The sequence below is a fragment of the Cricetulus griseus genome, chromosome 6, assembly GCF_003668045.3.
Source record: "Cricetulus griseus strain 17A/GY chromosome 6, alternate assembly CriGri-PICRH-1.0, whole genome shotgun sequence".
Classification (NCBI taxonomy): Eukaryota; Metazoa; Chordata; class Mammalia; order Rodentia; family Cricetidae; genus Cricetulus; species Cricetulus griseus.
In genome coordinates this window covers 1,213,059-1,226,311 of record NC_048599.1, presented here as the reverse complement: position 1 = coordinate 1,226,311, position 13,253 = coordinate 1,213,059, and the positions used below count along the sequence as shown (strand labels likewise).

At 47.3% G+C, this 13,253-nt stretch overlaps 2 protein-coding genes across 6 annotated transcripts in view; one reads left to right on the top strand and one right to left on the bottom strand.

Annotated features, from left to right (window-relative positions):
- Positions 1-5,188, bottom strand: part of Dido1 (death inducer-obliterator 1) — a 55,563-nt gene extending 50,375 nt beyond the window's left edge. For 3 of the 5 annotated variants that reach the window (XM_027419903.2, XM_027419905.2, XM_027419906.2), the window contains exon 1: positions 5,037-5,188. The gene's annotated coding sequence lies outside the window, so the exon portion shown is untranslated. The remainder of the gene's footprint in view (positions 1-5,036) is intronic. The other 2 variants (XM_027419907.2, XM_035446271.1) reach the window with 1 other exon arrangement.
- Positions 5,189-5,344: 156 nt separating this feature from the next.
- On the top strand, positions 5,345-13,253 carry Gid8 (GID complex subunit 8 homolog). The gene is made up of 5 exons (XM_027419908.2): positions 5,345-5,484; positions 9,144-9,273; positions 10,445-10,641; positions 11,349-11,546; positions 12,347-13,253. Exons 2-5 carry the CDS (start codon positions 9,156-9,158, stop codon positions 12,518-12,520), a joined length of 687 nt encoding a protein of 228 aa, XP_027275709.1. The 5' UTR covers positions 5,345-5,484; positions 9,144-9,155; the 3' UTR covers positions 12,521-13,253.

Below are 13,253 nucleotides of genomic sequence, written 5' to 3'. Positions count from 1 at the left end.
TGTTACTCTTTCTTTTTTTCAAGACAGGATTTCTCTGACTGTCCTGGAACTTGTTATAAAGAGCAGGCTGACCTCAAACTCAGAGATCCACCTGTCTGCCTCCCAAGTGCTGGAATTAAAGGTGTATACGATCATTGCCAGGCTTTAGAACTGCTACTCTTTCACAATAAAACACCTTTAAATCCATGCCTTGGCTTGCAGAACAGTGGTACCTTTGACCACAGGATAGCCCCACCTACCTCAGGGCCAAACCTTATGGCTTTTCTCCCCAGGTCCACCTCTCACACACAGGAAGCTTGACTAGTTAATGAATCCACCAGACTGATGGCATTTCTGTCAGTCTGGCAACTGTCCCAGATTGTAGCCAGCGTGGCTGTTTCTGGACATGCCCACCTACTTCCTACTCTCCTACATACTCAGGACCACTGCACATAGGTCGGTCTTCATGGCTCTGTTCCACTACCTTATCTGTTCCAAACACTGCAGAAACCCACCTCTACTCAATCTGGACCTACCCTTTCACCTGGTCCTCAGAACCTTTCCTTGTGTACCTCAAACTCAAAAGCATTTCAGAGTCTAACATACAAAAATTGACTCACAGGGATTGGAAGACAGCTCAAGCAGAGGCACCTGAATTCTAATCTCCAGCACCCACATAAAAAGCCAGACATAGCATGTGCCTGTAACCTCAGCACTGTTGTGTGGCGGCGGTGAGGGAGCGGGCAGGACTGTTAGGGCTTGCTGGCTACCAGCCTAGCTTCAGGTTTAGTGAGACTTGCCTGAAGAAATAGACCAGGGTAACAGAGAACACAGACCATCTCCTCTGGGTGTACCCAATCCCAAAGAAAAAACAAAATGAGCTGTTACCCTCTCCCCTTTGTCCCTTTGCTAGTATTAATCCTGGGGAAGGGCCCCAGTACTAGTGACTCATTTATTTCCCCATCTAATCAGCAGATTCATATACGCACCTAAAATGTACTGGATACTTATTAACTTCGATGTCCACTACACAAGAACCTGTGTGCGTGTGTGAGTCTACATGCATGAGTGTGGAGACGCACAAGTGCACTCAGCAGGGAGAAGGCTAGGGATTATGTTGGCTGTGTGCGTGTGCGTAGATAGACGTCGTCCTCAATTTCTATCTTACTTTTGAGAATAACCCCTCATTGAATCTGGAGCTCACCAGTTCAGAAAGGTGGGCTTGACAGAGTCTCAGGGATTCTCATATCTGCCTCCTGGCACTGGAATTACAAATAGAAGCCTCAGTGTCAGTCTTTGCACATAGGGACCAACCTCAGGTCCCTATGTTTGTGTAGTGAGCTTGTCACTGAGCCATCTCCTCAGCACAGTGAACCTTATGTTTTTAGGGAATCATGATACAAGGCATTTGCAACATGGGGTTGAGAGTTGAGAGCAAAGAAAAAAAAAAGTAGTTCAGAACCTTTTTCTTCTTTGAAACAAAGTCTCTCTACATAACCCTGGCTGACCTAGAAGTCACTATGTAGGTGAGGCTGGTCTCAAACTCCTCTGCCTCCAAGTGCTGAGATTAAAAGCATGCACTACTATGCTTATATGTATGAGTGTTTTGCCTGCATCTGTATGTATGTGTATCACGTGCAAGGGAGCCCAATTGCCTGAGCCAGAACCCAGTTCCTCAGATGCTGAGTTGCAATCCTATGTAGGTTGCATAACTGAAATGGGGAGGTGGATCATAAAAATTGGCAACGGTTATCAGGTTCCAAGCATGCAACAAATAAATCAAAGTCGAACACATAATGAATTTGAGGTGTTTCTAGCAAAGAGGTCCACCTGTGTTGCACTAACCAACTGCTGTCTTGGTTCTTATTAAAGATTCATTATTATTTTTAAAGAGTGTGTGTGTCTGTGCACACGGGTGCAGATGCACACAAAGTTCAGAAGAAGACATCAGAAGTGGGAGTTACAAGTGGTTAGGAGCCACCACATGTAAGGGCTGAGAATCAAACTACCCAGCAAGAGCAGCAAGTACCAAGCTAGCAACACCCACAGATGCAACTTGTTCATATGCAAGACTGTTGCTTTTTATGAATTGCAATGTTTTTGCTTTACAGCTTATTTATGCTTTTATAGAAATGTAATAGAAACCAGATGTAGTGATGCACACCTTTAATCCAGTACTTGGGAGGCAGACAGATTTCAACCCGGTCTCCTCCCTCCCCCCAAATATAAAAGAAACAAACATGTTTTTAATTTTGAAAACTCTATTAGAATCATTCTTCGGCATTTGAGTTTGAGTATCAAATTAGTTAACTCTGGATGGCTTGTTAGGAACTGGGTGTAGTGGTGTAAGTCTATGTTGTGGAATAGAACATTTGTTTAACTATGTAAAGATGTGCTGCCTTTGTTTTGTGTTGCAGAATAACTGTTTGGCTATGTAAAGATGTGTTGCTCTTGACTTTACCTGCCTAAGGTAATAAAAAGCTGAACAGCCTAGGCAGACAGAAGGGGAACAGGCACGGCTGGCAGGCAGAGAGGGAGGCCAGCCAGCCATGGAGGAAGGAGAAAAGCATGACGTTCATAGATGAGGTGAAGAAGCTCAGGGCAGCATAAAGTAATAGAAATGGGTTAATTTAAGTAAAAAATAATCTTGCTATAAGCAAGTTCATAATTAATGATAAATCTCTGTGTCATGATTTGGGGGCTGGTGGTCCAAGAAAGACAGCTACAAATCTATAATCCCAACACTTGAGGTACAGGTCGGAGATGATAAATTCACTGTCATTTTTGCCTACACAATACATTTAAAGTCAGCATAGACTACACAAGACCTTGTCTTTCAAAAAATAAAATAGTTCCAGGCTGAACTAAGGGGCTCAGATCACTTGTTCTTCTTTCAGAAGTGGAGTTTGGCTCTTACAGCCTCTGCTCCCAGGGTTCTGGCTGCCTCTTCTGGCCTCCACACCCACATGCTCAGGCATGTACACACAAAATCAAAATAAATCATGGGAAAAAATTTCACTTGGGAGTGGGGGGAATTGAGTCAGGGCTTCTCTGTGTCGCTCTGGCCATCCTGGAACTTGCTCTGTAGACCAGGTTAGCCTGGAACTCAGAGATTCACCTGCCTCTGCCTCCCAAGTGCTGGGATTAAAGGCATGTGCCACCACCATCCAGCTCAGACCTTCCTTTTTCGACACATGGTCTCGTGTAGCTCTGGCTGACCTAGAACTCTATGCAGATCAGACTAAAAGGCCTGTGCCACCTCACCAAGCCAAATTTCTTGATTATTTAAAAAGATTTGCCAGGCATGGTGGCACACACCTTTAATCCAGCACCCAGGAGGCAGAAGGCATGCAGATTTCTGTCAGTTCCCAACCAGCCTGGTCTACAGAACAAGTCCTCCAGTTCCAGAACAGCTAGGGATACAAAGAAACTCTATCTGGAACATCCAAAATATAAAAATTAAAAAAATTATCACCTGAGCAAAAGGCACAGACAGAGCCTACTGGTTGGTGTTTAGGGAAGACTTCCAGGAAAGTCCAAGCTGCTAGGGAAGCATTTCACATAGCACAGCCCAAAGAGAACCACAGCAGATTTTTAGCTGGGCTTACAATAGGTACCTGATCGGAGATCAGGTATAGGGGAAACAATAAGATGAGTGAACATGTGTCACATTAGGAAAGACACTGTGGCAAAGGACACTTTGTGCACGCCGCAAAAACAATGAGCTCAGAAGCCAGTTTGTACGAAGGACTAAGGAGAAGGAAGAGGATCCCCTAGAACTGGCCGGCTGCTGCAAAGACTGCTAACCCACCATCCACAGAGGACTGAACTTCTGAGTAAGCCATTCTCTCTCTTGACGATAGTGGCCTCCTTCCTTGCACACTTTAACCCAGGGTTAAGCAGCACAACGTGTTTAATATACAGTACATGAACTTCCTCAACAGCTTTGGTCAGAACTCTGGAGCAGCATATTTAGCCTTTGTGATAAATGGAAAATGTTCACGGCCAGCGCGGCCATTGCCGACACATCTGCTAAATTGGACAGACTTGCCGAAAATAAGTGATTCAATAAGAAGTTGCTTTGCCTAGAGTTCGTTTTTAAGTCACAGCTTGTTATACTCTTTTTGAGACACGGTTTCTGTGTGAACAGCCCTGGCGGCTGTCCTGGCACTCGGTCTGTAGACAGGAGAGCCTCTAACTCACAGAGAATCTGCCTGCCTCTCTGCCTCCCAAGTGCTGGGATTAAAGGCTTGTCCCAAACATCACCTAACTCAGTTCATTTTTAAACCAGCAAACTCAACCACCCTCAACTCAGGATGTCCAACATTCCTCCTCCCAGAAGCAATCCGGAATACATTTACATTACCATGACCAAATTTGCATCCCCCCTGGGGTAGACAATAAGCACATAAACATGCAAATACCTATTTGCCAACTGCAGCCAGCAGTTTCCTGGGCTTCCAGCTAATCCCCAGCCCTCACTCCAAGCTTTTAGGACTATCCCGAGGCAAGGAGTCACCGTGACTCCCAGGGCATGGGGGTGGGGGTCCCTTCTCCGGCGGCAATGATCCCCTCCGCCGGCGACTCCAGCAGGGTCCCCAAGGTAGGAAGTCCCTCGGTACCCGGGGATAGGGTCCCCCCGGGAAGCATGGATCCGCTCCGCGAGTGCCCCAGGAGCAGGGAGAGCCACTTCCGTGCACGCTCCCGTCCCGGGGAGCCCCAATACAAGGAGTCACCTTCGAGAACGCCCAGAAAGCAGGCGTCCCTGCCCAGCCGGGGACCAGGAGCCTCCGCAGTCCGCTCTCCAGCTCTGGGCAGTGCTGCTCTGACGCCGATCTGGCCTCGATTATAACGTCCGCGGAGGAGAATCCTCGGCGCTCGCTTACGTCCGGAGGCCTTGCCTTTGGGGCCGGAGCCCGACGGACGACAAGGCCGGAGAATGCCCTCCCTTCCTCGCGCATCCCCGCGTCCCCACACCCCCCTCCCCTCTCCCAGCTTCACACACATACACACACGAGAAGAAGAAAGAAAACAGGAAACAAGAAAAGAGCTGGGACCTTTGCCTCGAACTCAGTCTACAGGTCTCCATCCCCCGCGCTAGCACTCAGTACGCAGACGCCCCCGCAGCAGCCATCTTGCGCAGGAGGGACACAGGCCTTTTGACTCTCGCGCCAACCCGTAGAGCCAGGGCACTGCCGGAAGAGCTAGTGACGCGCAAGACCGGAAGTCGAGGTCCCGGCGTCCGGTGACCGCCCGCCCGGCCCCTTCGCGAGAAGGATTCCATTGGCTGCCGGTTCGCACCTCGCGCTCTCGCGAGAGGTGCCTGAGCCGGCGGACGCCGGTGTGTCTGCCTGCGCTTCGCGCCCCGCCCCCGCCTCCGCCGCGGCCTCCGCCTCCGTCCCCTCCTCCTCTGTCTCCCGCTGTCACTGCCGCCCCTCCCCGGCCCCGGGAGCGGCCGCGGAGCCGCCGCCCAGACCGTGTCGCGCGGGAGGCGGGATCCGCACGGTAAGATGGCCGCAGCGGGCCCCGGCGGGCCGTGCCGAGCGTCCTCACGGGGCTGCGGGGTGGGCCGAGGTCAGAGGTCGGGGGCCCGTGCCGCCCAGGCTGACCTGCCCGGGTCTCCGGTCCCGCCCGGCACGGCCCTGCCTCGGAGCGGGAGGTCTGGAGGCCGCCGCCGCCGCCGCCGCCGGGACCTCTGTGGTGAGAGCCGCAGTCTGTGGAGCGGGCACCGGAAGGTGAAGGCGCAGTCGCCTCGCTGAGAGTCATCCCCGGGGCTGAGGGTGCTTCCCTGCCGGCGGCGCGGTCGCCGGGTCCCTGTCCGCGGCCGCCCCGAGCGGTCTGTGCATCCCGGAATAAAGTTGAATCCGGGTGTTTCCGGCTGTTATCCCGCGGCTACGGAGAGGCACAGTCCTCTGACAACCCTGCTACGTTTCACTTCCCGCCTCCCCTGCTGCCTTTCAGGCTCCTGGGGTCTCCCCAGTCCGCTACAACTGCAAGTCCCGATGTGCCTCAAATTCTAAGCGCCTCTGCTCTCCTGCCACAGTCCCCGAAAGTGGGCTTTGACACTTTACCATCTTATGGTTTTAAAACACACACACACACACACACTTGCCTAGATAACTTTCCTCCCAATGTGTGTATGGGTGTGTTTTCCTAATTATTGCTTCACACACACACACACCCACACACACACACACACTTGCTTAGATAACTTTCCTCCCAGTGTGTGTATGGGTGAACACACACACACACACACACACAAGCCTAGATAACTTTCCTCCCAGAGCGTGTATGGGTGTGTTTTCCTAATTATTGCTTCACACACACACACACACACACACACACACACACTTGCTTAACTTTCCTCCCAGTGTGTGTATGGGTGTGTTTTCCTAATTATTGCTTCACACACACACACACACACACACACACACACACACACACACACCTCACATACTCTTGCTTAGATAACTTTCCTCCCAGTGTGTGTATGGGTGTGTTTTCCTAATTATTGCTTCACACACACACACACACACACACACACCTCACATACTCTTGCTTAGATAACTTTCCTCCCAGTGTGTCTATGGGTGTATTTTCCTAATTACTGTTACACACACACACACACACACACACACACACACACACACACACTCTCTTGCTTAGATAACTTTCCTCCCAGTGTGTCTATGGGTGTGTTTTCCTAATTATTGCTTCACACACACATACTCACACACTCTCTTGCTTAGATAACTTTCTTCCCAGTGTGTGTAAGGGTGTGTTTTCCTAATTACTGTTACACACACACACACACACACACTCACACACACACACTCTTGCTTAGATAACTTTCCTCCCAGAGCGTGTATGGGTGTGTTTTCCTAATTATTGCTTCACACACACACACACACACACACACACACACACACACACACACACACTCTTGCTTAGATAACTTTCCTCCCAGTGTGTCTATGGGTGTGTTTTCCTAATTACTGTTACACATACACACACACACACACACACACACACACACACACACACACACACTCACTCACTCACACACTCTCTTGCTTAGATAACTTTCCTCCCTGTCCTCCCTGTGTGTGTATGCATGTGTTTTCCTAATTACTGCTTCCAGCGTGGGTCTCAGGGCCTGTAATCCAGAGGGCCTACCACACCTCTCCAACTGCCAAGAGTCCCCTGCACCCAGACTTGCCTTGCTCCTCCAACCTGTTCTGCTTGCATCTCTCCCACGTCCTCGTGGCCCCATTTCTAAGGCCTGACATTTGAAAGTTCCAGTCTCTGGTTGCCCATGCTTCTCTCTTGTCAGCCCAGCAACAGCTGCCATTGGTTTGGAGGCCAAAGCATGATTTCTGTTGTCCTCTACAACAGCGCTAGGATGTCTCTTCGTTGGACTGCTTAGCTCTCCCCACCCAGCATGCATTCCATTGTCAGCCCAGAAACCAGAGCTGTCTTTCAATTTTATTATTTATTTATTTATGTATTTATTTTTTAAAGATTTTATTTATTTATTATGTATATAACATTCTGCTTCCATGTATATCTGCACACCAGAAGAGGGCACCAGATCTCATAACGGATGGTTGTGAGCCACCATGTGGTTGCTGGGAATTGAACTCAGGACCCTTGGAAGAGCAGTTGGTGCTCTTAACCTCTGAGCCATCTCTCCAGCCCCCAATTTTATTATTTATTAAAGCAAATTAGCTTGTCCTTTGCAATGTGCAAAGTAATACTCATGAGGTATATGTTAGTGACAAACGGTATATGTTAGTGACAACGGTCCAGCTGGTGCTCCCAAAGCTACCCCAGCTGCCTTCCTCCCACATGAAATGACTCCTGTCAGATTCCATGTCTGCTCAAAAGTACTGAATATTTGCCAGACAGTGGTGGTGCACGCCTTTGATCCTAGCGCTTGGGAGGCAGAGGCAGGTGGATCTGTGTACATTCTAGGACAGCCTGGGCTACACAAAGATATGCCATGAAGTTCCTGTCGTTTTTGATTTTGCAAAACTCAGGTCACAATTGGACTTTGGTTTTAGCTTTTGTTTTCCCCATTTAATGTTGTCTATTGTAAATCAGGCTCAGGTTGGCTATGAATTTAGAGAGATCCACCTGTCTCTGCCTCACAAATGTTGGGATTAAAATTGTGTACCACCATGCCCACCTAAAAAATAGGTTTTTAAAACCTATTTGTTGGCAAAACTTAGTGGCATCTTTTAGCTTCCTTTGTGCTGAGTGTGAATATTCATGTTTTATCAAATAAATGATGTATACTTGTACCACGCTCCTTAGTCTCTGGAGAGGCTGTCATACATAAAGCAGATTGGAATTTTTTTTTTTTTTCAAATTTTTTTTTATTAAATTATTAATATTTTCACATGTACTTTCCCTCTCCCTCTCCCTCCCCCACCCCCATTCCTTCTCCCCCACCGCAGATTGGAATTTGTGCCATATTGTCTGTGTACAAGCTGCAGAATTCCAAATCCAGAATACACCTACCCAAGGGTTTGGGCATGCCACCTATATATCGAAGTTCCTTTATTCATGCAGTTGAATGAACATTTTGGGAAGTGGTGTCCACGTTTTTGCCATGTTGAGGTGTGAACAGCACATCTTTGGTGCATGTTAGAACCTTTCTAAGATGCAGGGGTACAGTTGCAGCACTGCAGGAGGCATTGTGTGCCACCTTGTAAGGAGTGTTGCTGTGTGTTCCAACAAAAGAGTTGAAGAAGACTGTTCTTCACTAAGACTTGCCTTTGTTGCCTGTGTGGTTGGTGCCTCTTTTTTTTTTTTCTTTTTAACATCATAGCATATAACTTTTAGTATATAACTCTCCAATGACTGTTCTTTATACCTAGCTTCAAAACTAACGACCTCCTTGTGATGACTTTTCTCTCTGACACAATCTGATGTCTTCATTCTACTACTTTTGACTCTTTGTTTCATTAACCACACTTCCCACCCTTGACCTTGTTGATTTTACCCAGATATATATTTTTCTCAGACCTTTTTTGCTTGTCGTTTTCAAGATTAAAAGTACCTCCCACTCTTCCACTTCTTACTACATTGCTGTGTTATTTTCTGAAATGATCACAGTGGGCGTATAATTCTTCCTCAGTTGTTGTGTCTTTTTCCTGTAGAAATAAATCATAATGAGTTACACAGAAAAACCCGATGAAATAACCAAAGATGAGTGGATGGAAAAGCTCAACAACTTACATGTTCAACGAGCGGACATGAACCGTCTCATCATGAACTACCTGGTCACAGGTAAAGACTGCCTGTGAGGGCTACCACTGGATCATAGCGCGCGCTCGCTCTCTCTCTCTCTCTCTCTCTCTCTCTCTCTCTCTCTATCTATCTATATATATATATATATATCCATCCTGTTGATAAAATAATTGCTCCAGATCTCTGAGACCTTAAAGCAACATCCTTTTTTGGCTTTTGACCATTTTATAGGTAAGCCTTCATGATCATTAAGAGTGTTCTGACTCGGGGCTAGAGAGATGGCTCAGAGGTTAAGAGCACTGACTGCTCTTCCAGATCCCAGCAACCACATGGTGGCTCACAACCATCCGTTATGAGACCTGGTGCCCTCTTCTGGTGTGCAGATAATACATGGAAGCAGAATGTCATATACATAATAAATAAATAAAATCTTTAAAAAAAAAGAAGTGTTCTGACTCAGAAGGCTGAGGCAGGAGGATTCTGAATCCTGGGACAGCCTGGACTGCACAGCAAGACCCTGTCTCAAAATTAAAAAAAAAAAAAAAAAAAATGTTTTGGAGTAGATTTAAAGTCCAGATAATTGATATCTTCTGGCCAGTTTGAAAAAATATTCCAGCCTGTTTGTAGGTGTGGCCAACTCTAACACAGGGAAGGGAAGGGAAATGAGTGGGAATATGCAGAAAAACAGCACTTTGCTCCTGTTGCAGGGGAGATCACTGCTGACTGGGGCGAGAGAGTCAGCTGTCCTGCCCGATTTTCAAAAACAAGCAGTGGAAGTCTTCCAGTAACCCTTATCCTCCTGTGCCTCTCCAGTTAATCTCTACTAAAAGTTCTTTAAAAGTGGCTACAGAGACTTTGGCCTCACCAGGCTCCTGTAGGTAAAGCCCAGTGGCCCTGTGAAGATCCAGCAAGGTGTCTGCCTCACCTGGAGTTGGCTCTGTTGCTCTGGCATTCTGCCTATAATCCCTGCCCTGACGGTGTCACAGCACACCATGGCTAGCAGTCTGGAACTTCCAGTTGAGACCAGGTGTTTTGGATAGCTGCAAAGGAATGACAGCATTGACTATTAATCACAAAAATAGTAAATAAAAGGGCCCTAGGAAAGTGTGATTTGTATGTAGGATCATTTAATGGTAGGTGGGCTCTCTAGAGGTACAGAGCCTTAATTCCTGGTTATCTTTCCTAGCAGTGAAGGTAGTTTTCTTTTCAGAGGGGTTTAAGGAAGCAGCAGAGAAGTTTCGAATGGAGTCTGGGATCGAACCAAGTGTGGACCTAGAAACACTTGATGAGCGAATCAAGATTCGGGAGATGATTCTAAAGGGTCAGATCCAGGAGGCCATTGCCCTGATCAACAGCCTCCACCCAGAGCTCTTGGACACAAACCGATATCTTTATTTCCACCTTCAGGTGAGTTTTAGGATGTGATGTGGATGCTTGGTAAATCTGACTGGTTTGCAATGGCTCAGAGCGACATTGGCTGTTGTGTATTAGTAGAACACTGCTTAGTGTTGGAAACAGACAGGCTTTAAGGTAACTGCTGCTTTATGTACTATAGAAACCAAGTGCTTTGTGAAGGGGTGTGTGTGTGTGTGAGAGGGGGGGGGAAGGAGTGGGGGAGAGAGAGAGAGAGAGAGAGAGAGAGAGAGAGAGAGAGAGAGAGAGAGAGAGAATACAGTGCTTATGGGAGTAGGAGAACAATCCTGGGAGCCCACTTTCTCTGTCCTAACACGGGTTCTGTGGATCAAACTGACACCAGCATACTTGGCACAACAAACACATTTACTGCAGCAGTCTCATCAACTTTTCCTTTTGCTTTTAAAACAGAAATGCACCACCTTGGAGATGGTAGAAAAGTCTTTCCTTGGAAATGTCTTTTTTTTTTTTTTTTTTTCTTTTTGTGGTGGTATGGGTAGAACCCAGGGCCTTGACTGCATGCTAAACAAGTGCTTTAACACTGAGTTACACCCTCAAGTCCATGAGATAAACTTGACTGAGGCCAAGTGTTTATCTAGGTGTGTGCCAGCCAAGCTTGGCTGTCTTTGCTGTTGACCGTACTGGGTGTCACCCACAAGGGTATGTGCTAGCTCAACTTGTCTGTCTTTGTTATTGACCAGCAACAGCACTTAATTGAACTTATCCGTCAACGTGAGACAGAAGCAGCCTTGGAGTTTGCCCAGACACAACTGGCAGAGCAGGGTGAGGAAAGCAGAGAGTGCCTCACAGAAATGGAGCGAACACTGGCTTTGTTGGCCTTCGATAGCCCTGAGGAGTCACCTTTTGGAGACCTTCTCCACATGATGCAGAGGCAGAAGGTAAAGGCTGGTAAGGGAAAAGCTGTGTTCACAGACACTCAAGGGACTTGTGGGAGATGGTACATGTGCCAAACTCTGATGGGGTGAAATCCTGGGCGAGGACACTGCAGTAGGACACTAGCAGCTCCTCTAATCTATACCCATTTATCTTGGACAACCAGGAGCAGCGGCATTAGGACTGTTACTATCCAAAGCCCTTCTTCCTGTCAGTTTAGAAACAGGTATCCTAAGTATCTTCAACTTAGGATCTGTTTATTCTGAAACTTAGTTCCTTCTGTGTGCTGCATACATGACAGGTCATTGCTTCCCAAGATCCATGTCCTCCTTTCCCCCAGGTGGATCCCTCTCTCTTAGGGCTCTATCCTCTGTACCATATAGAAGGACTCTGCCCATCCTTGAAGATCTTCTTTAGATACCTCTTTAAGGCTCGCCTGCAGGGCACTCACATAGCTGTTGGGCTGCTCTTCTCTCTCACAGTCCTCACAACACTTTTGTTTAAAAGGGTCAGGGCACTTAGCTGACCTCATTGTGACATTACTGACCAAAATGTAATTACCCCTTCAGATGAGGACCATTTAGGGTCCTTGGAGTGGCTTTTAGCCAATGTTTAATGTGTTTTTAAATGAGTAACAAGCTTCTCCGGTGTGTGCTGTATCCAGTGGGCTGGAATATAGCTTGCCTAACATGCTTGAGGACCTGGGTTCTATCCCCAGCTCTGAAAACCATGTCTTAAGTATGTTATAAGACTTGCTGCTAGTACACGTGTATGGCCATCTCTGTTGGATGTGTTTCTTTCCTAGGTGTGGAGTGAAGTTAACCAGGCTGTTCTGGATTATGAAAATCGGGAGTCTACACCCAAGCTTGCAAAATTACTGAAACTGCTACTTTGGGCTCAGAATGAGCTAGACCAGAAGAAAGTAAAATATCCCAAAATGACAGACCTCAGCAAAGGTGTGATTGAGGAGCCCAAATAGAGCCTGTGCACGGACCCAGCACTGTCAACCAGCACAGGACTCGTTCCCTTCTGGCTGTGACTGGCCCATTTGCCACTGCAGTAGAGAACTCTTCCCCCCTGTAATTTTCTTTGGCCCTTACTGTTTAAAAAGGGGAAATGGCCTTTTTAAACACTGGCAAACCCATGCTGGAACACGCCACCTCTGCCATGCCCTGCGTCCTGAGGGTTGCACACTGCAGTTGACTGTCCCAGTGCTTCCGGTATTGCTGGCTCTAGAAGATCTGGTTTGCCACACGTGTGCTGCACTGCTAGGGAGTGTCGTTTCAGCTGCAGGCCTCACGCTCACAGAGCAGGAAAGCACTGGCGTTCTTTGGCTTTCTGCTGTCATGCAGGCAGGCAGTGTTTATTTTCCTAGGTCTTATCAGCCCTTCAAGTTTTTCCTTACCCCTTTTCTTTCTTTTTCCTCCTCTTTTTGTTCCTTCATAGGAAAGAATATATAAATTTGTAAATCTTAATTCAAAGATAACTTGTGTGCGGGTATTGAGTTTGATTTAGTTCTGTACCTTTTGGTTTGGGCTGTGTGCCTTTTGGGAGGGAATGTGTGTGTGAGGGATGAGGCTATGTTTTCTTAATTTTTTAAATATATTTTTTGGTGCTGTATGTGATGAGAGACTCGTTCATAGTGGATCAATGAACCATCTCTTGTAGGCAACTTTGTTGAAAATAAAGATTTCTCTTTACTTCCAGAATGA

Bases quoted from the DNA above. Each gene is read 5' to 3' on its own strand.
- Gid8 (XM_027419908.2), top strand. From the start codon at position 9,156: ATGAGTTACACAGAAAAACCCGATGAAATAACCAAAGATGAGTGGATG. The intron at 10,642-11,348 runs GTGAGTTTTAGG...GTTATTGACCAG, and splicing joins ATCTTTATTTCCACCTTCAG to CAACAGCACTTAATTGAACT. The intron at 11,547-12,346 runs GTAAAGGCTGGT...TTTCTTTCCTAG, and splicing joins ACATGATGCAGAGGCAGAAG to GTGTGGAGTGAAGTTAACCA.